The sequence below is a fragment of the Teleopsis dalmanni genome, chromosome 2 (genome assembly GCF_002237135.1).
Source record: "Teleopsis dalmanni isolate 2A chromosome 2, ASM223713v2, whole genome shotgun sequence".
In the NCBI taxonomy this organism is placed as follows: Eukaryota; Metazoa; Arthropoda; class Insecta; order Diptera; family Diopsidae; genus Teleopsis; species Teleopsis dalmanni.
The window spans coordinates 22,857,968-22,881,731 of NC_051847.1; the positions used below are offsets into that span (position 1 = coordinate 22,857,968).

At 27.2% G+C, this 23,764-nt stretch overlaps 2 protein-coding genes across 3 annotated transcripts; one reads left to right on the plus strand and one right to left on the minus strand.

Annotated features, from left to right (window-relative positions):
• Positions 1 to 16,391: 16,391 nt before the first annotated feature.
• Positions 16,392 to 18,018, minus strand: LOC119678304 (adenylyltransferase and sulfurtransferase MOCS3). The gene has a single exon (XM_038090063.1). The coding sequence runs from the start codon at positions 17,785 to 17,787 to the stop codon at positions 16,474 to 16,476; it is 1,314 nt and encodes a 437-aa protein (XP_037945991.1). The 5' UTR covers positions 17,788 to 18,018; the 3' UTR covers positions 16,392 to 16,473.
• Positions 18,019 to 18,741: 723 nt separating this feature from the next.
• LOC119678305 (mitotic spindle assembly checkpoint protein MAD1) lies at positions 18,742 to 22,319 on the plus strand. 2 transcript variants are annotated; one of them, XM_038090065.1, is made up of 10 exons: positions 18,742 to 19,117; positions 19,181 to 19,335; positions 19,387 to 19,734; positions 19,801 to 19,995; positions 20,090 to 20,272; positions 20,337 to 20,543; positions 20,606 to 20,762; positions 20,836 to 21,221; positions 21,629 to 21,882; positions 21,957 to 22,319. In XM_038090065.1, exons 1-10 carry the CDS (start codon positions 18,997 to 18,999, stop codon positions 22,162 to 22,164), a joined length of 2,214 nt encoding a protein of 737 aa, XP_037945993.1. In that variant the 5' UTR covers positions 18,742 to 18,996; the 3' UTR covers positions 22,165 to 22,319. The 2 variants fall into 2 exon arrangements, with proteins under 2 accessions (XP_037945993.1, XP_037945994.1); XM_038090066.1 differs by having other exon boundaries at positions 18,742 to 19,114.
• Positions 22,320 to 23,764: the final 1,445 nt, after the last annotated feature.

Here is a 23,764-nt window from a genome sequence, read left to right on the forward strand (position 1 = left end):
TTTAAATTCAAGTTCCTCATAAATAAAATACAATAAAATAATTTCAAACATGAAGTTAAAATCTAAATTCATTTAAAATAATTTATTTAACATAATTGCTAAAAACCACAACGAAATTATTGTATATTAACAACAACTAAATTAATTTATATGAATATATTTAACGATAGATATTTAACGTATATTTAATATATAAATTAATTAATATGAATTTATTTAATTTACTTATTTATTAATTTATAATTTATTTAACGTATTCTTAATCATGTAATAAAAAATAATGTGAATATGCTGAAATTTTAAGTTTATGTTAAATATGCAAAATTAATTTAGAAAATGAAGTTAAAACCTAAATTAATTTATATATACATTTATTTGATTTATTCAACGTAATTATTAATGATATAATATAAATTAATACAAATATATCGAAATTTTAAGTGAAAGTTAAATATGACAAATTAATTTAGGAAATAAAGTTAAAATTTAAATTAGTTTAGATGAATTTATTTAATTTATTCAACATAATTATTAATGATAAAGTAAAAAATAATATAAAAATACTGAAATGTTAAACTTAAGTTCCTCCTAAATAAAATATGAGAACATAATTTCAAAGATGAAGTTGATATCTAAATTCGTAGTAAAATGGTTAACAATTTTATTAATTTTTTTAACATCATTTTTTATTAAATTCATTTACCTAAATAAATTATTTCATATAATTTATTATTTTAAGAGGCTTTTTTAAATGTCATTAAAAAATGCAATTTTTAAGGACCAAAAATGAAGCAGCAGCAAAAACAGAAAAACCTGCTAAAACACTATCAGAATAATAATAAAAAGTAAAAAAAATAAAATAAAAAAAGACACACACATACAACAACAACAACAAGAAAAGACATAAAAATCGATTTTTTCACAATTGTTGTTTCAGCTATGCATGCTGAAGATTTTGTACTTTCCTTACAGCCCAAAATTAACTTTAGTCACTGGCTGCTTGCTGCTTGACTGATATTGCTGCTGTATAACTGCTACTGTTGCTGCAGCTGCCACAAAAATTACTGTATAACTGTGGATGTTTGTTCTACGCCACTTGCCTGAATGATATTGTTACGTAGCTGTTGTTTTTTTGTGTGTGTGTGTGTCGTCTTACCATACTCTCTACTATATTACCAGGGTTGTCTTAACATTTTCCTCTATTTTGTTTTTGGTGTTATTTGTGTCCCGGCTATGTTTTCTTATAATAATACAAAAACGAGCATAAAGCACACAAGCACATTTAACATAAATTATGTGAAAATACATTAATATATATTTATATATTTGTATACGTATTAATGTATAAATGTATGGAGTATTATGCGTGCTTCCATACTTTGCTTGAATCTTAGTAGCACAACACAGTAAATACACAGACAAATAAGTATAACCTTTAAACTGTAAAGCACAGCCCAAAGTAATGCATAAATAAAGGAAAACTTAGCAGAGTAGAAAAAAAAAGTTCGCATACGTACTGTTGTCGTTTTCCTCTTTTGGTAGAGGCGGTTGTCATTCTAATTCGGTGCCAGTTATGCCTATTATTCTTAAGCTGTTTCGTTAGCAGTTAACGTTGCTGCGTCTGTACGTCTATACGTCTGTGTGTCTGTGCGTCTGTGCGCTGCTGATGTTGTTGTTGATGCTCGGAGTAAATTTTTTATTGATGCTGCTTCTACTGTTGTTTATGCTGCAGGCAATACACCTCTACAAGATTTTGTTGTATTTTTAGCTGCTATTGGTTTTACAATTGTTGGTTTTTCTTCTTTTTATTTTGAATTTTTTTTTATATTTGGTACACAATCATTTTTCACTTGAGTGTTTTTGGGCATTGAGTTTTACACAAACACTTTTACACTGTTACACTATTTTATTTTGTTGTTATTTTAAGGATGCTTATTGTATGAATTTTTTTTACTGTTACTGTTATTCGTTTTAATTTAATTAATTATTTTAATTTAATTAAATATTTTTATTTAATTAGTTTTAATTTAACAAAATTGTTGTGTAAATGATTTACGACTGATTTGAAAATTATTTAAGTAATAATACTTTTCTTAATAATATTTTTATAAATTTAGACACAATTATAATTATTATTGTATATATTTCAAATATTATTGTCAATATTGTTATTGTATAGATTGTACAATCTTATTGCTCTTTTAAGCATAAAAAATTTTTGTTTTTTTTTTAAATAATTTTATTTATTTACTTAAATATACGTAAATAAGAATTATTAATTCTTATATATTAATAAATTTTAACTGTTTGTAACAGTTTTATATAAGCAATTTGATAATACAAATTTTTTTTTTGTAATCCAAAATTATTGTCATAGTTCAGTAAATGATTTTGTTTAAAAATTCCTGGTATCTTACAAATAATTTTTTTTTTTAATTTTCTTAAATTTATTTAATTAATATAGTCTTAGTTTTACAAAATTATTGTCATACTTATTTTTAAATGTTTTTTATTTGTGCAAATAACAATGTGCTAAACAAAATCACATAACTTTAAAACAAATTTACTTCATTCCACTAAATTAAGTAACAATACTTCAGTAATTGTTTCAAAACTCACATTTTATTATACAAAATATCAACAAAATTTCTTTTCTCCTTTCTTTTTTAAATAATGTAATTTAAAATATTTTACATTACATACCAACACCCTTTAACGTACTATTACATTTTATTACGATATTACTTTTATGAATTTGTTGTTGTTTTGATTTTACTACTGTAACAGATTTTACTACTAAAGCAGCCAATATATGATGACAACGAGCGTGTAGCACGTGCTTTGCTACGACGTCTACGACAACCGCCTACGCACTGCAACTGATTTTACGTTGTCGAGGGTATTTTTTACTTTTGATTTGAGCAAATACCTAGATAGAAAATGATAACAGAAATTTTACTCTCCCTCTCTCTCTCTCTGGTTGTGGTGAATTTCTATTTGAAACTCTTCTTATTATGTACTCTTAATTATAAGGCAACATTCAATATATTGTATTAAGGGATATATCGAAATGGCAATAACTTCTTTAGTTCAACGACATTTGTCCCAAACAATCAAATGATTATTTTGAAATATCTCAATAATTTAAATTCAATTTGCATCAAAATATTTTGAGCTGCAGAAATGTGTAATGTATCAAATTAAAATTTGTTACTCATACGACATGTTGTGCTTTTATGCACAACGAATCTATAGTTTTATTAGTAGCATATTGGTTTTACTAATAATATGTTGGGCAAAAAGTATTCGGCGTTTTAAAGAAGTCAATACAAATCAATTTTGAGAATTAATATTTTTCCTTTTTATGCATATTCTATTTAGATAATCAAAAATCATATTGAATAGTAAAAATAAAGAAATTCTCGTATAAATGACTGGGCAAGAAGATTTCAGCGTTTTTGAAAAGTCAATAAAAATTCATTTTAAACATTAATACTGTCAGTAATTTATATTTAAGTAATCTAAAATCATATTGAGTAATAAAAACAAAGAAATACTCATCTAGATAACTGAGCAAAAGCTAAGATATTTAGTATACGAGTACTTTTCCATCTTATATTTAAATAATCTAAAATATAAGCTATTAACATTAGTTAATATTAACTAGTAAAAACAAAGTAATACTCGTCTAGATGTTTGGTCACTTATTATTTGAAAGTAAGAATATAACTTACAAATTTGTGCAAGAAATCGCTAGTTTCTTTGAAATGGTATTTTTGTAACAGGAAGCTCAATCTTCGTCTAATCGATGCTATCGAAAGCTCGCTGTAGTAAATGTATATAAAAGATTTGAAAAAGTAATAGATTTGAATAGCGTTAATACGATCTGGTTAGCTTAGGAGGCTATAAAAAACTTAATTTATTTTGACGCTTAGATATATTAAACTATTCAGTAAAATAGATGGTCACTCCAACAATTCATTAACTCCGCTTAGAAAAACTCAAGCAATGGATTGTAGATTTAGCGCTATCCGGTTTGTATTCATAATACTTTAGTAAAAAATGGTTTTTACAATAAAAGTTATGTAGATTGTCAGATTTTCTCAGCGTCGCTTAAATGTTGTGTACCCAGAGGAAGAAGTAAATGTAGTAGCTATGACCAACTCATTTATATAAAACTAATTTAAAATAAAAATAAAGGAAAACTAAACATATAAGAAATAACATATATGTAAGTTTTAATTATTGTTTTTTTCTAATTTATTGTTTTAATAATTTTTATTTGTTTATTATGTTATTTGTTTTTTTTTACCTAATTTTTTTTTTCTTGGAAGAGTTACTTTTGCAAAAAAAAAAAATATTTAACTCTCTATTCATGTATTGTTAAAACAATAATTTGATCAATAATTTAATTATTACATTTTAATTAATATATTTACAACAGTTTATGTTTTTATTTTAAATTTTAATGAAATAAATACATAAAAAGAAATAATAAGAAATTCAAAACTTGCGCTCTCTTTTGGAATGTTTTTAAATATTTTTTAACGCCACCCACCGTGGTGAATTATGCCCATATTTAATGAAAGCGAAAGGAATTTTTTTGGTATATTCTGGTAATGTTCTGCTATGCAATGTCCAAAGGCAAACACAATAGTCTCACCACAACACACTAAATAAAGTGCTCTTTAAAAAGGTTGAACAGAAATATAACTTCTGGCGAAGAACGTGTAATGGTCATGTGTATGTGTATGTGTAAATGTAAAATATGTATGGGTATGTTAGCGCGTATTTTGTTTTTTTTTTTTGGAAGCAACGTATATGAAATCCCTGGCGCATTTGTTTTATTTTAAGTTTTTGACAGTAAAGTAGAAAAACAAGAAAACAGTTGCTAAACGAAGGCGCCATTGTTTTTGTTTTTAACACATCCTTATTTTAGCAGCTACACGTAGTATGTTTATGGTTTCAACATAACAACAACAACAAGAATAAAACCATAGAACTTACTCGCGTTATGCCGGGTGCAAATCGTACACAACATGTAATTATTTTAAATTTCATAAGAAATAAAGAAGTGCACAGAAAAGTGGGTTTTTTATGATTGTTTATGTTTATTTAATATCGCCAGTCCTTGATGAAAAGAACTTTTTTTCTGTTTATTTTTGATATAATTTTATTGAAAAGTAAAAAAGAATTGAAATTTTGAATAGTACCAATTAGTAATCCAGGTTAGGTTAGATTGGAGTTACGTTGATCAGAAGGAAAAGATTAAAAATACCAACGGTCGATATACGAACAACGCTAAAAGGCACGTTTTCCTAATTTAATGACAGCTCTGTCAGATCGGTAAGAAAAAGTGTCTCAAAGATTTTTAATTTTATATCAGTCACAATTTGACAGCTCTATCAGGTCGGTAATAAGTGGTACTTTAAAGATTTTTAATCTTCTACTATTAGTAGTTCAACAAATCGATAAGTTATAACTCCATAACTTAAAGCAAGTCTCTTGCTAAAGTCTCTAATTTTCATGGAAAATAACAACACTACTCTCTAGCTTTAACATACTATTAATGAAGTGTCTAATCACCAAAGAGACTGGAGTAAAACATAAAAAACAAACAAAACAACAACATTACAATCTAGCATTAACATACCAGTAATGAAGTGTCTAATAATCTAAGAGACTGGAGTAAAATATTACCAAAACTATAAGCGATCCGGCACACGGTAGTCAAGAAGATTCATTGATTTTGAATACATCAAAATTGATACTATCCTTCACCTTAGCAGAAACGACATAAAACTTTACACTGCACTTCTTACTCAATTACCACATGAGGAATTTAGGTACGGTAGAAAGTGATTCCTGTCGACTCTATCATGAGGAGGAGGAAACATCTGAACATATTCTATGCAACTGTCCGTAAGACGTAAACTTGATTACCTTGGAAGCAGGATTCTAGTCAAAAATCAAATAGGGAAAATTAAACGCACAGGAATTACGAGATTTATAAATAGTCTAGAATTGTTTTAGTTGTGCCCGTTCGCTCATAATAGATCTTTTAGGTCGGGGTGCATTCATAGCCTATTATTTAAAAATAAAAAGGAAGAAACTTTAGCAAAAGACTTTAGCAAGTGACTTTATATAGAGACTTTATCTTGCAAGAAACTTTAGCATTAGAAACTTAAGTGAGAGACTTAAGCAAGAGACTTTGACATGGGAGACTTAAGCGATAGACTTAAACAAGAGACTTTAGCAATAGACTTTAGCGATAGACTGGTTGTTTCTTGCCGCACTTTCGAGCGACTAAATATACCTATTGTAACAATTCCACCTTGTTTTTATTTATACATCGTTAAGCGTCTTTTAGTTACTTGTATTATTCTCATATTAATTTGTAACAATTATGGCTTCCATATTTTCATTATCTTTTTAAGGTTTCAGAAGTGCCTTAGAAAATTAATTTTAAATATTTACAAAGTATTTGTACAGTATTTTTTTTATCCATAAACTAACAAATATCACAAAAATTTTAAATGAATTGTTTAGAAAATTGAATTGATTTTAAAGAAAAAATTACTTCATCTTTATCGTACATAAAGGTCCTTTATACTTTGTTTATCTTTTCGCTTCCTTGCAAATGGAATACATGTTGTCCTTGCACTCAACTAAAGTTTATCTACAATGAAGTGACTCTATAAGCAGGAACAGCTTTTGACATTTTACTTATGTAAGTTATTGTTTTAGTATAACTTGAATGTAGTGAATATGTAGTGATGCTTTTGAAAGTTGACATTCCGCAGGATACCTTCAAACAATAGCATATGTATATACCTTCTTCTCATAGATATATATAGGTATGTACATATATTCACATCTTGATAATACATTACATTTCAACAAGAGCAACTTATATGTGAATTTAATCCGCAAACCGCACTAACAGTTCTAATACATTAAATTTTCTTAAATCTTTAGAAACCTGTTGCTTTCGTTCAAAACAATTATATAAAGTATATTAAGGAAAAAAAATTAATATTAATTTATTTCTGAAAGATAATGCATTTACTCACATACAGCTTTTATGAATTCATAAGTTTTCCTTTGTTCTTTTTAAAAAAAATGTTTTAATTCTTGAGCTTTAATACTCATAAAGAACTTTTGTCATATAGTTCATGTGCTTGAAACATAAGTTTTTCAATTATCCTTAATACTATTTATAGTCATTTATGTTTCAATACATAAAATTAATTAGCAAACTTAGTAAAAAATAACACTTCACAACGCCCTTAGAGCAAAAATCAAGTACACGTGTTGTATTAAATTTTTTTAAGTGCTTATTAAAGAAGTTATTCATTACGAAATGTTACTCATACGTCACGATGTACGTACATCATAAGTAATAATGTTTAAAATGTGTAGTGGTTCTCTAAAGAGATAAATCTAGAGCAGCATATAAATAGCTTGTAAATGAAATTTTACACTTCAATACCACAAAAAGTTATAATTTAATTTAATAAATTTAAAAAAAATACTCGAAATTTACCAACAGTATTAGGACTACTATCCGTGGTATCATAACGGTCCAGTATTTGAACTCGAGTGGGTTTTGGGCACAAGACCGCCATTCCAACTTAACCTCATTTAAGAAATACTAGTTTTTCGTATAATATGGCAATATAAATAACATAACTACGTTTTTTCTTTTGCTCGAAAATATATATCATTATAATTTGAAAGTACAAAGAAAAACCTACTTAAAAATTATTACAATTGTCCAGTTGCTCTTTTATTTCTTACTACAAGATAATTTTACTATAAGATTAATATCAACTTAAAACTTAAAGCGATTATTTAAGCTTCGGGGACAGAAATTAGTCACACATGGCAATGCCAGATGCGTATTCCAGTAGTCAGGACTTTTTCCTCTGCATTTTCTGATGATTTCCATGAATCCTGATGATTGAAGTGAATTTTTTTTTGTATAATCGATGCAAAAACTTTTTCATTTTAAAGTCTGATATTTAAAAAAGGTTTTCAAAAAAACCGTCAACAACTTGTGGCATACTAGCAGTGACGTGACCAAAATTATTGCAAAAGTTTCCATAGCTGATTTTCGTTAGTGTTTTTTAGGTTTCATTATCAAAATTTGTAGTTGTTTTTAGTGTTAGCACATAAAAATAAAAAGACATCGCAATAGTATAGTTTATATTATCTGTAGATTATATTGTCCAAAGATATGGAATCTACAAACTTTGAACACACCAGTACGTACAAAAATATACAAGTGTTATTATGTTATTAAAAAAATAAAAATGCTACGAAAGAGTTTTCATTGACAGACATGTTAGAACAAGTAAAGGTAACAGTTAGTCGGTACATACCGTAAGAGCTTCAGCGAACTTAAGCCAAAGCGAATTGTGCAACCAATCATACCTGTGTATTTGATAGGAACGAAATAAACAAAAACGGCGAACTTTGTTATTTCACTCCTATCAAATACACAGGTGAGGTTGATTTGGATTTGATAGGAACGAAATAACAAAAAAGGCCAACTTATTTTTTTCGTTCTTATCAAATACACAGGTATGGTTAGTTTGCATTTCGTTTTGACTTAAGTTCTTACGGTACGTTTCGACTAACTGAGCCTTAAAGTAATGAGATATATAGGATAAAATATGATATTTAAGGAATATTTAAAAAGGGAAAGAATTCGTCTAACAAAAAAAAACCATTAATAATACCTCCTGCTCAAAAAGTATCCGGATTTTGTTGTTTGTTAACTACTCCTTAAGTAATAGACCTTTTTCAAAAAAAATTTTTTTATGTTGGTACACCCTTTCTTGACATATGGTACAAATTTGAGCGCCATCTGTCAATTAGTTCGTTTACAGCAACTGTTAACGTGAAACTACCTCAAAAAATTGTTGTTGTATACGATTTTTTGACCAAACACGGCACCACTGTCATCGCGCAGGCACCATATTCGCCAGATCTGGATCCGTGCGACTTTTTCCTGTTCCCGAAACTCAAATTGCCCTTCGTGGTAAGCGTTTTGAGTCGATTGAATCGGTAAAAGAGAATTCGCCGAAGGAAGTAAAAGCCATACCTTCACGGGCTTACGAAAAGTGTATGGAAGATTGGGTTAAGCGTTGGCATATGTGTATCGCTTCAGAAGGAGCATATTTTGAAGGAGATAAAATAAATTAAATAATGGAATAAAATTTAAATTTGTGTGTATTATTTACAAAATCCGAGTACTAAAATAGAGAAGAATGAGTTGGAACTGAAAGATATCAATAAACAAAACACATCAAAAATGAAACTCCACAACAACGTATGGCAAAGCGCACAAGGCAATACTCAACCTAAATAGTTTTGTATATAAATTAATATTGTTTACAACTTTTCTACTGAAAATTTTTCGAAAACAAAGTAGCCTTGGAGATAAATCCACCTAACCAAGCAAAAAAAAAACTATTTTTAAACAAAATTGTAGAGGTATTTTAAATTTAATAAATAAAAACCATATTCTGACTGTTATTCAAAATATTTCGGTTTTACTTTGAATGATAAAGTTTAAAAAATTTTAAATTTTAATTTACACATTTTCATTAGAAACCACGAAAGATTACATTCGTTTATAAAATAAATTCAGCTTAACAGGACACATGTTAGATATTTTTTATTTAAAGTTTATTTTATGAGTTTTGCTTAGAAAGATTCTATTATTTATTAAAAATGAAGAATGTTTGAAATGTGACAAGAAAAACATTTACAAAAAATAAATAACAAAAATCTCAGCCATTATTAAACGTTAATTCCCTTAATTAAACTCTTAAATAATTTTATACTTTTTTATAAATTCCATTTCTAATTAAAATTTTTACTCACAAATAACTGTAGAGTATTGTTCACTTAGTCTTTTTATTTATGCTCGTCCTTTTTACTGCTTTACGAATAATCTTGTTGTTTTTCTAAAAACGTTTTTCATCAGAAGTCAAACTGCTCATTACACCAGTCGAGATAATAAATATGTAGAGAAGAGAAAGAATTTCACATAAATAAAATATAATCACTTTTAATCGTTAAGCACGCACACCGCCGGACAAATCCTTAAGTAAAGGACTTACACTTGCTCGTGAAATGTGTGTTTTAATATTATTAAGTGTTGCTCGCAGCTCGTTGCTTTTCGAAATAAATAGAAGAAAAATGACCCGTAGTAGTTAACCGTACAGCAGCAACAATCAATCCACTTACAAAAACTCCAACAATAACAACACTAATACCAACAACAGCACTAACAGCAGTAACAGCAACAACAATTGCAATAACGGTATTAACATTACGAGTAGAGCAAAAGGACATCAACAACAACAAAAGAATTTCGTGAATTTCAATACAGTTCACTTCTCGTAGCGGGGATTCCTGCCGAAGGACTAAATTGTCAAGTGAGTTGTAAAATTGTTGAAAAAACTTTTTGTATGATTCGTTGGAAAATTTTACGATTTTCCAATAAAGCATTGAAAGAATTTCATAAGGATATATTTTATAATTGTTTTGTGTTCTAAAACATGAAATCAGTGTTGCAACACACCTTGCCACCTCTATTGCGTTTGTATGCGTTGGCATTCCGTGGCAGTGTTAAAGGATATTTTGTTTCGTAAAAGATTTAAGCTTTGTGCGTGTTTTAATAAATTCGCGGGAAACTTTTGTTTTGATTAAGATTTAATTGAATTGAATTGCTCTTTCGTTTGGATTAAAAAAGTAAAAGAAAAAAGCGGGTGGTATTTTATAGAAATGCAAGGACATGCAGCACAATTCGCTTTGTGAGTACAGAGTGTAACAGTTCGTAAGCTACAGTAATCCGTAAGGATATTAAACTTAGTTTTTTTTTTAACTTTACTAAATGATAATCACTTAATAGAGATTTAAAAAAATCTAAGTTTTCTATAAAAAAGAAGTAAATGTGTAGCAATTAATAAACATTTTTGAACAACGTTTCCACTTGACAACATTTGCCAAAGAGCGTGTATTAAATGCAGCAATTAACTATAAGGAAATTAGCTAAGTTTTTCTTTATTTCTTTTATAAAATCAAAAAAATTTTTTACAATTAATTAATTAATTAATAAAGTTTTATATATAAAATACATTTACTTAAAGTTTCTTTGATTTTTAATATAAACGGCTAAGCACAAACATATACATATATTAAAAAAAGACACAACTACTATGAGACCACTTGGCATTGAGAAATTCCAAGTTCAAAATTCTTTTCCAAAATTGGCGAAAGAAACTAAATTCCTAATATATTGCTCTCTATAGAGAGGTTTTTATCTTACAGTAATGAAATTGCAACAACAAAAATTTTTATGTTATTTCGAGTATTTTTTAAAATATTTTTTTTTGAAACATTGTTAATTCAATTGTAATTTCTTTCTGTATATAGAACAATGTATATAGTAGATAACATACGTTTATACAATATAATTATTAATTCTAAAGGATATATGATTAGACAAAGTTTGTAGTTCTTTTCTGACTAACCAAATAAATAATTTAATTTATTAAATTAAATAATATAATTTGTTATGAGAATAGGGTTTAGAATCATTAGAGCATTCTACTTGATTTAGGAATATATTTAATAGTTATCACATGTTATAGAACAACGAACGTTGTACCTTCATAAGCGTACTGTACTCGACTTTGACGCTTTGTAGTTTAGCTAAGTCTGTACAATCCATACAGTACATTTAAAAAAAAATTAATACCTCCAAATGTTCAGTTTCTAAACATTATAAAAAAATCATTTAAATTATAGTTCATTTTAATTTTAATTAATTTTATGTCAGAAAACAACTTTATATATTAATTAAATTTCAAGGAAATTAGTGATTATTTTCAAAAAAAATAATTATAATTTTAAATGAAGTTATGTAAATTCATTATTTCTTGTTTTTGAATACATTAAAATTTTTTGTATTCATCTTAAATATTTTTTCAACTTTCTTGCTTTATAAAAATCAAATGTTACTCATACGCACCGAACATGAGATTGGAAGCGTGCCACTTCAACATTTACATTTGTAACATTTATGACATTTTCCTATGAATCAGTTGGATTTTCCTCGTACATTATAAATTCTAACCACCAATGTAGTTATAGTTTAACTTTGTATTCTTGAGGTTTCATTTTAAATGAAATAGTATCAATGTCCTTTACAGTGAATACCTTTTGCGTGACGGATATTATTGAACGGCTTTTCGATTTGTGTTCATACCATTTTCTTTCTATTTTATCTTGAAACTTGAATTGAACTCTTATTTATATTTATTTCTAAATTTCATTAATATTTAAAATTTATAATTTTAATTTACACAAAACTGTTAAAAATAAGTTTTAGTGGCTGTGGGTATGTATATAAACTATAATAAACTCTTTATGACTCTGGATAATTACACATATAAAAAATGTCTCCAGTTTCATAACAAAACAATTTCAATACTTAAACATCTTCGGGACATACTTAACTTCAAGTTTCTATTTCTAGGATCGTTGTTTAAATAACACCATAATAAAAACTAATTATCTTTTCATACTTAGTACGAAATATTAGAACAGTAGATGCTCCATTGAATTATTTTTTATTAAGTGAGTTTCTTTAAAAGTCATTTATGTGAAATATTAGTTAATTAAATGATTACGTCTCAAAAGACAACCTGTGTACACTTCTTAAAGAATGCATTAGTTGAAATGTCAGGTTTATATATTTTTTAACCATCATTTGTTATTAAATTTCTATTAATTAGGAATTTAATAAGATTTTATCACCCTGAGAGGATAAGGAAGATTATCTACCGCATGATATGTTATCTGCTATACAGTTTGCATTAAGTTAGCTTTGTGATTCTGTCTCCACTTACGCGTAATATACAGAGCCTTAGTTTTTTCATTATTGATTTTTATTTTCCATTTCTGGAAATACTCCAGATTTGCTCATTTGATTTAAGAATGGCAGTTAACTATTAAAATAGATATAAATAGTATTTGAGTAAACAACTAATCGACTTTTACATTTTATAGGTACAGCTTCAAGTATATTACAGTAATTAATAGTTGATTTGTTTTTATATATCACATAAGAAGGTACCCCCTTAAACTTGATTATAAGTATTACAGTCGTCTGTAAAATTATTAAAAGCGTAATATTGTCTACTATTTCATGATTCTGAAAAAAGAGTTACTTTGTCAAATTTATTATAAAGCAAACAGTCGTCTAAAGGACTTTTAAAAATCAATCTGTGATCTACTATTTATGAAAATTAGAAAAAGTGAGAATATCATCAACATTATTTTAAAACCTATAGTTGTTTATAAAGTTATTTACAAGACTATCTGCATAATATCGTCTAATGTTTTATGGATCTTAATTGATGCTCAAGAGAGTAGAAAGAGGCATTTATTTGCATTGTAGACAAAGATTGAAGAAAAACATAGAACATAGAATATATGCTAGTTTGAAAAAATTAGGATACGCATTCATGCCACTTGTGGCATTGTGACATTTATATCACTTCTCTAATTTTTAATCGACAAATCTGAAATCTTTAACATATTATAACCAATATAACATATTGGTTCTTTACATTTTAAATTAATCACAAAACATTTATCTTTTGTTTTGCTTTAGTGATTTTGTTTTCTATTTAAACTTTTAGTTATTTCATATCGTTCTATTACAATATTTATTTTAATATTATTTTAAATTTTAAACTTAAATAGTTTTTAAACTATTTCACACAATTACTTCCCCAATAACTCTTACATCATTCTCCACGAGAATAGATATAAACAACAGTAAAGAAATGTAAAATACAATTACCCAAAAATCCCACATAATCACTTCAAAGTTGAGAAGACTTTAATATTTTCAATCATTTTAATTTTGACATTCGAACTTTGCCCTGCATTAAAAATCCTTCAACCCCACAGAAAAAAAATTATTGCTTAATTGTGTGATTGATGTGTCATTAAATATTTAATCCAGAATTCTTGATAGAAGGATATTTAATCTCATTACTTGGCTGCAATTATAACTGTGCATTTATTGCACGCAAAAATTAAGTGTACGAAGAATAGTCTGAACGCATTATCACACATCGTCAACACTTAAAAAGATTTAATAAGGTACTTAGTGTCCTTCAACGACTGAAATGAAAGCAAGAAGCCAGATGAAGGAAGGAAACTGTGGAGTTTTGCACACATTCACGTTTTACGTACAACACATAAAAACGACAAGAAGGCTAAGTAAATAAAATTCCTCATATAAATAAATAGGCTCTGGGAAAACTCATATCAGTAGCGGATGAACATTATCAAGGGCCTGAAATGAAAAGTTTTATTTGAATTTTATTTAAAATTTTATCAAAATATATGATATGAACTTAGAATAACTATCGAACACGGTAATCAGTGAATAAAACTAAACAGTACAGTATCGTAGTGTAGTGTTCATGAATACAACCACAGTACACTAAAAATGGAAGTGTACGAAACACTAAAATAGTGTACAGATGTAAAATGTCTTTTATTAAATTTTTAGTGTTCGCGTTTTGTTTTTGTGCTGGGGGTAGTGATCTTTTTAACGATCTTTTTACGAAGGTAGTCAACTTTTTAGCGATCATTTCACAATTATATATTAGTGTAGTGTATTTTTAGTGTCTATCGATGTATTTGTTTGTATTTATAAATAAAGATACAGTTTTTATTTTAACATTACATTTTTTTTATGTGTTTTGAACTTTATTTAGTGTACTGTTCGTTTACAGTTTTTTAATAAAAATACAAAACAGTACACTGTGTTTGATAAGTGTTCGGTACTTGGGACTGTTACTCTATACAAAATCGTTCTAAAGAACTTCGCGCTCGTGAACAATTGAAGAAGGCCACATTCTTATGTTTTTTCCTTGTATATGAATCCTTAGTACAGGTAACAATTTTAACTAAAAAGTAATACAGATTGACAGGAAAGATATTTGAAAAATAAATATTAAAAAGTAGAGGGGAGTGTGATTAAGGTGGCAGATTGTTGAAACTAGCGCTGGTTTGGTGAAGTTGTAACCTCAACTGAGTGCAGTCGTAAATCAATAAAAATCAAGTTTAAGTATCCATAGAGCCCAGTTAACAGGTAGACGATGGTAGGTAAGAAGATTACTTTAAGTATCTACGTTCCTAAAAGTATAGGATTCATGAAAGATAGAATCTTTTGTGAAAATGTTAGTTGCACATTACTTAAAATTATTCTTAAGCTACTATATTCATTATTATTTAAATTTCATTCTACACAAATAAATTATATGAAATTTATTATATGATTATATGAAATCCGCCACTGATTTTTCTGGAGGAAAAGTAATATTTAGTTTCGTATCTGTCCCTAGTTTATTTATTTTATGTCAATTCAATTCGTGCTGTCAGGTACTTCGTGCCCTTATGAAGTACTGAATCAAAAGTTACTATGTGTACAACAGTCTCACAATATAAATATATAACAAATGTACATTTTTTCATATTAAACGTAATAGGTTTGTGACGAATATGGTATCAAAAATTAATTCTATTATTGTGACGTATACGGTTTGGTTTCTGTACCAAACCGTATACCAATAATAAAACCGTAGTTGCCAATAATGAGAATAAGATTTGATATAAATGAGAACAAATTTTAATCTACCCTGAATTCGGGTTAAGTAAACTTGCTATTTCAATTAAACGAAGCTGTAAATCAGTTAACCAATAAGAACGCTCATAAAAAGACTCCAGCTATTTTTTTATTTTTATTATATAGTATTTATATAAATAAGTTAAAATAATTTCTACAAATTGCTCATTAGATATTTTCGTGAATTAATTAAAAACTTGTGATTCAGTCAATTTAACCATATTACTTCAAAGTACTTAAATGTTAAATAAGCGAAATTTGATACGCTTTGTAATACGATACATCGATAGTCTAAGAATGAACTTTGAACAAGCCATAGTTTGTCATCATTCCACACAACTATTAATATTGGCTCAACTGATATGAAATTAATTCTGATTACTAATATTAAGCATTTTTGCAAAATTAATTTAAAAGTAAATTATTTTTGAACTGTATTTTTATGATAAAAATTATACTATATTAAAAAATCTAGGACGAAGGACCTAGTAGTCCAGTATTTTTAGTTAACTGTAAAATTTATTTTAATGTAAATAAATAAATATAAAAAAGATTTACTATAGTTAATATTTATTGAAATTGGTTTATTTTAACTAATTAATAATAATTATAATAAATTTAACAATAATAAAAAATAACTATTACTATTTAATAGTTAGCACATTCTTTTAATTTTGATTCCACACTTAATTGATCACAACACAAATACGCTTACAAGATATATATATATATATAAGATACATAAATTAATAAATAGGAAAGTTTGGGTCAACTTTCAAATGCCAAGCATGAAGTCCACCAATAATATCTTTGATATTATGTTCTGGTAATTTATTTTTCATGTGCTCAACTGCTATTTGGGAATCATTTCCACGCCGGCACAACATGTATATTGGTATTTTATCTTCTATTTCTTTCTTAAAACGTTCTAAGAATTTGTTATTTAATACATCCTTTAATGACATATTTTCAGATTTCGGTAAAGAGCATATTTCAAACTCTATAGATGATCGCACATCAATTAATAAATGGGGTTTCTCTATAACGTCAGCATATTCATTTGCGGTTATGCGCAGGTCTTCTGTTAAAATATTTAAGCGCTGCTGTTTGTCTGAGGCATGCATACTACAAAACTCCTCATAGTCCACAAGTTGTGTGATAATTGGATTATTTGAACAGATGCTGCAATCTGAACGTCGACCACGCAGTTTTATATTACGAAAACTAGTGCTAGCCCCATCAAATATAAGTAAACGTCCGCTTAGAACATCACCACCAATAGCGACTTTGATAGCTTCAAGTGCTTGTAATGATCCTATTACACCAGTTACGGCTCCTAGAACGCCCCCATCTCCACAATTGGTTACCGTTTTAGGTGGTGGTGGTACAGGGAATAAGCAACGATAACATGGTCCTGTTTTTCCATAATGGTAAACAGTTAATTGTCCATCCAATTGCAATGCACTCCCAGATACAAGTGGCTTATTTAATAAAACGCATGCATCGTTCAGTAAATAACGTGTTGGTACATTATCAGTGCAATCCAAAATCACATCAAAATTACTCAATAAATCTAAAGCATTTTCACTTGTAATGATCTCAAAAAAGGTTTCTATTGTACAGTTTGAATTCATTTCTTTTAGAGTACGTTGAGCTGAAACGACTTTAGGTAATTGCATGTCCATTTCTGTATGTAACACTTGACGATGAAAATTTGTGCCATCCACGAAATCATAATCAACTAAACCAATTCGGCCACAGCCTGCTGCTACCAAATACTGTGCTGCTGGACATCCCAAACCACCCATTCCAACTATGAGAAATGATGTTTCCTTAAGTTTTTTTTGCCCTTGCACACCAAAACTTGGTAATATTAATTGACGACTGTAACGTAGTATTTCATTATTTGTCAGACTGCTCGCTTCGGCAGTGTGATTTCGCCACTTTTTCTCTCTTAATTGCAATAAAGCGGTTTCTTTTTCACGCAACATTTCACGTATCAAATGAATTTCCAAACTTAATTGCTTTTCATTTTCTTCGTCTTCATTATTACTAGCCATTATTTAAATTATTAATACAAAGCTATATAAAAGTATTAACTCTAACAATGTTTTTCACACACAATCAGCAGCGAAATAATCTGACACTTGACAATGGCTGAGCACACGGTTATGGAAACCAGGTATGTTAAATAATTTGTCCAACCAATAGAGTATATCAGATTAAAATATTTGTTTGTACAAAACCAGTTGATGCCAATATATGTAAATTCTAAATATATGAATAATAAACAAATTTTTAACTTATTATTTTATGTGTTTTTGGGTGGGTTGTGAGTGTACCAAAAAACGCATGCTAGCCTGTATTTGTAAAGCGAGACATTGGCATCACTGTTGCAATCTGTCAAGTGTTATGTTTTGGGAAATAGCAAATCTTGCATATGTGCATATAATGCAAACAAATTACATTTTGTATAAAAATAAATAGTTAATATAAAATTGATAATTAAAAAGAATAAAGAAATTAAGATGAATGGTAAGAATGTTGGAAATTTCAAAAGAAAACATTGAAATTTTACTTTTTTCCCAATTTTTAAATTCTGTGTGAATTTTTTTTATATATGGTTTTAGTCATATGATTGCAATATTTGTTGGAGTTTCCAATATGCACATATGCAAGATTTGCTGTTTATGAAAACAACACATTTGACAGATTGCAACAGTGATGCCAATGTCTCACTTAGCGAATGTACGCCAGCATGAAATTTTTTGCCACACTTGCGAGCACGAAAACACCTATTTTATACTGAAAAAATGATTGTTTTTATAATTTGTATTTACATTTCTTAAGGGCAGTCACATAACCACAATTGTTGTTACTTTTAATGCAAAACGAAGTGAGCTGTGAGTGTCAAATTTTATTTATAAACATTTTTTATACTAAATATGTCAATAAATAGATTTATTTTTAAATTAAAAATTGAAAATCGGTTTCATATAAAAACTGATAAAGATTTTACAAAAAATTTCTTAGATGCTGCATAATCTTAATTTTTTAAATAATGTCAATTTTGCATGACGTTGTATAAGTACTACTAACATTTGATACCTTTTTAAAAAAAGTATTCAAAAAGAAAAAGATAATATATATTTTGCGTGTTTGCAACACTTCATCCATAGCCGCTTCTTTGACAACCAACAACGTCAAGCTTCAATGTTTTAGAGAAATATCTACATTTAATAATTTTTTCTTTTACGTTTTAACACAAAATGGAGGATATAAAAACAAATTTCGAAAAATTAATGGAAAAATTCAATGATAGCATTACGTACAATAGTGCACCAAAAAAACTAAATTTTTCATTACCTGATTCGCCGTTAGAGACAAGTAGTAAATATTTTAATATAAATACGTTTCATAATTATTTTAACAAAATATAAATATATTTTAAAGCTTCACGAAAGCGGAAATTATCTGGTGGAGATACACAATCAGCGAGGAATAGTTCAAATGATGGCTTAAATTCATTTAATTCGTCAGTGGGTACACCCGCAAGTCCTTGGGAGACTAGACGCCTTAGAGCGGATCTAATTGAATCGAGGGCAAGAGTATGTATTTTTAATTCTTAAACGAATTTTTAATAATAAATTATTATTTAGGTGTCAAAATTAAAGCAAGAAATTGATAAACAACACAAAGTTCGCGCCGAACTCGAAGCAATGTATCAAATACAGGTTAAAGACTTGCAAAAACAAATAGATTTTTCCGCAAATAAAATACAGGATGCAGAAACGCATCTACAGACGGTACGGAAACGTGAACAAGCGGCTAAACAAGAATTGTTAAGAATGCAACGTGAACTAAATCATCTTAAGCATAATTCGGAAGATACAATACAGAAGCTCCAAAAAGCAAAATATGAAATCGAAACAGAAGCACGTCAAGTGCAAAATTGTATGACCAGCGAATTGGAAGAATACCGACTTCATACAGACAAGCTCTCAATGGTAATAGTATAAAAATATTAAATTGTGAATATTGTTTTATGTTTTATTATCGTTTTATTTTTAAAGGAATTGCAATTACTTACTGATGAAATGTCTGTTATGAGCAAACAGATTGAAACGTATAAAGAAAAATCAGGTTTATATGATAGTTTAAAATTGCAAAATGAGAAAGACTTGAATGAACTTGATTTCGCTAATTCAAAAATAAAAGATTTGGAAAGTCAAATTGCTTCATATGGGGATTGGAAAGAAATAACAAAGGTTTGTATTATACATTTATACAATATCAATTTATATAATTATTAGTAAAAGTTTTTTAAATTCAAATTAATATGCATTTGATTAAATATTATAGAATAATCATGCGCGTCTATTAAGCATTTCTGAGATGGAAAAAGAAGTCGAATTTTTGCGTGGCAAAAACAAAAGTTTGCATGAGCTGATAGGTAATAAACTATTGCTGGAAGAACAAGTCTATGATTTGAAAACGCGACTTGAGAAGGAAGAAGGAGGCAAAGCTGAGGCTGCCGCACTGCAAGTAGGTTTACTGTTTCCAATATATTATTTAATAAAATATAAAACTGTTTATAATTAAATTTTAGGTTAAATTGAAACACGCAAAAGATGAACTTGCAGAATGGATAAAGATAGCTCAAGATCACTGTCCGACTAATGTTAAACCTAATCCTTTCGCATTACGTGCTAAAATTGAGACACTATTGCAAAATGATATAATAATGGTGTCAGAGAAAAACGCTAAAGTATCGGAAACTAAATCTATAGAATCCGATTTGTTTGAATATAAAGAAGTATGTATTGACTGATATACATATATGTTCAAGTGTACATAAGCTTACATATTTTATTTTAGAAATGCGATATATATGCTAAAAATATTGACGCACTAAATGAAGCTCTAAAGAGACATAAGAATTTTAAAGAACGGATACAAAGGAAGTTGCTCTTAGTTTCAAAGGAACGTGATTGTTATAAACAATTATTGGAAAATTTCGATAAAGATTTAACAAGTAAGTGTTATTTAGTATGTATATGTTTCCGCGCAAAATTTTAAACTAAAATTTCTTTTCATTTTGTATCAAGTGTCCAATACTTGCGTTGAAGTTACAAATCTGGAAACTCAACTACGCAAACGTGTTGAAATGCTAGAAAAAACTCTAGCAGGATACAAGGAGGAATTTTCCAAGTTGGAAACTGAGTTGTCAAATGCTAAAAAGTTACCGCAATCAGAACAACAGCTTGAAAGTGGTGATGCGGGCTATGAATATATGAAAAAAGAACTTGATAACTTACGCCTCGATAATGAAAAACTTCGTAGACGAAAAGAAGAATTGGAACTAGAATTAGAGCATCGCTGTTTAAAGGGTGACTTTAACGTTGATAGATATAAAGTCTTGCATTTGGAAAACAATCCTGCTTCGGAAGCTTATAAATATGCAGATAACTTAATTGAAAAACTACAAGCAGAGGTAACTAAAAGCAAAATGATTAAAATGTATACGTTAAATAAAAGCTATAGGGATGAAAAATTAATATGATTTGTTATTACAATATTAAGATAATATTTAAAAAAAAAATTAATATTTTCATTGAATGTGAAATTTAGAAATGTTTATTGATAAATTAACTTCGATTGAATTATTGAATTTCTTGCGTCTACGTGAAAATAGTCATTTTAAATTACATACAGAATCGGCTTTCATATTTAATATATAACATATGTTAATATCCGTCCAATATTATAAAGTAAAATTTTTTTGATAACAAATTTTGTTGCATTGGTAGTATGATAACTCATAATGATAGAAATAAAACCAACTAATTGGGGTATTTTAAAAAAGTAGAAAGAAATTATTCACAATTTTATTTTTTATAGATTGAACGTCTTAAACGTCGTAATAAAAAACTGGAAGACGATAGTGAAGGTACACAATCCCGTTTGAATGAAACAAATTCAATGACTATGAATATTAAGGAATTGAATCAATTACGTGCAGAACTAGAATCTAACAATCATAAAATGAAAAAATTGAAGGAACAATATAAAGCTGTAAATTCAGAATTTCGTGAAGTTGTTTATATGATGTTTGGCTATAGAGTGGATCGTATTGGAAATAATGGATGCTATACGTTAGTAAAACATTTTTTTTTTAATATTTCTAATTTATTTTTAATATAATAAAAATTTTATTTACTTTTTTTAGAGTTTCCAGCATGTATGCAGAGAGTCCTAATGACTACTTAAATTTTATATTTGATGACACAAGTAATTTAAAATTATTGGAAACTCCTTATTCTATCACTTTAAAAGATTCTATTGAAACACTTTTAATTGGCAATAAATCACTTCCACTGTTTCTTAGCTCTTTAACATTAGAGTTATATGACAGAACAACAGTGACTATTACATAAATCTGAAATAATTTACTTTGAATATTTTATAAATAATTATTTTAATAAATAGATTATCGGATTGAAATCTATCATATATCGATTTAAGTTAATGATAATAAATTATATTTAATAAAAACAAAAAAAATATCTATCAATTGATTTATATTGAAGATATATATATAAGCATAATCCATTCAATCTGTTTTTAATTTTATATTAATATATATATATATATGTATATATTTTATTTATTTAGTTTAGTTGTAATAAGAAATATATAATTAGAATATTAAAAATTCATAGGAATATGTTTGACGGAATATTTAAGTACAGTGAAAGCTCTGTTAAACGGATTCTCTTATTGTGCTCAAAACAGAGAGTACTGTTGAGCGGTTTGCAAAAACAAAATATAGAGGGGTTCGAAAATAAGTTTGCATAGCAAAATTTAAATATAATTTGAGAGCAAAAGATATGAGAACATGCTAAAATAGGTATTGCCACACATTCTCTAAAAAGTGCTTTAAGACAAATAATTGACACAATAAAGAATGCAAGCTAGAAAAAGGAGCTGTTATTAATACTAATCTGTACAGGCAGTTATCTGTTCACCCAATTATGTGCTCAAATAAATAAGTGGGCATGTCTCTTAACCCTTTTAAGAGTTTTCAGTTCTCATAAAAAGTACGCTCTTTTAAACCAATAGTCTAAACGTCTACTTTGCTATGTTACAAATATATTAATAAATTTTATTTATTTTAATATTCTATAATATGAATAATATTTACTAAATATGTTATAATTTATAACAATGTAAAAAAACTTATAATAAAATAAGTTTAATTTACTATTATGTTGTGAATATGGATTAGAGCACTTAAAATAATGATTAAGTAATATAAATAATTTAATTTATTAAAACAATAAAAAAATATAATTAAACAGATTAAATAAGAATAATGCAATATATAATACAATAAGCATGTATATATTAGAAATAATAAAATATTATTTTAATAATGGCAATCTAAAACATATATAAAAAAATATATATGTATTGTAAAGGAAAATATTAATTGTCTATTGCACAAAATTAAAAATTTGAACTTAAGATGTCTAACAATAAAACATTATAAAAAAAATTAATAATAAATTAAAAAAGGCAATTTTTTATATTAAAATATATATAAAGTAGAATTTACAAAAAAATGTAATACATAAAATAATTAATTACTCATGTATATATAACATAAGATAATTTTAAAAATATTTAACTATATAAGATTTAATTTGACTTGAAAACAATTCTATATTTTTAATGTATAAGGCTTATGTGAACCATTTAAAATTATTTAATAATCAAAAGTTTTAATTATTTATATATAGATATATAGATTTTTCCGATTAAAGCTTTTATGAACTGTTTAAAAATATATATAAATAATTAAAATATAAAAATACAACTTCTCAATTCAATAAATATTGAATTTATTTTTGATTTATATAAAATAATGTATTTATATTTTTAAAAATATTTAATTAACCCATAAAATCATACCTTTATGAATTTTTTTCTTGGGATTATATCGCCAACGTTTTCAAGTAATTTTTGACTTATTTA

Coding starts and splice junctions, on each gene's coding strand:
- LOC119678305 (XM_038090065.1), top strand. CDS start 18,997: ATGGAGGATATAAAAACAAATTTCGAAAAATTAATGGAAAAATTCAAT. Junction 20,544..20,605: donor ATTTGTTTGAATATAAAGAA/GTATGTATTGAC, acceptor ATTTTATTTTAG/AAATGCGATATATATGCTAA. Junction 20,763..20,835: donor TTTCGATAAAGATTTAACAA/GTAAGTGTTATT, acceptor TTTTGTATCAAG/TGTCCAATACTTGCGTTGAA.
- LOC119678304 (XM_038090063.1), bottom strand. CDS start 17,787: ATGGCTAGTAATAATGAAGACGAAGAAAATGAAAAGCAATTAAGTTTG.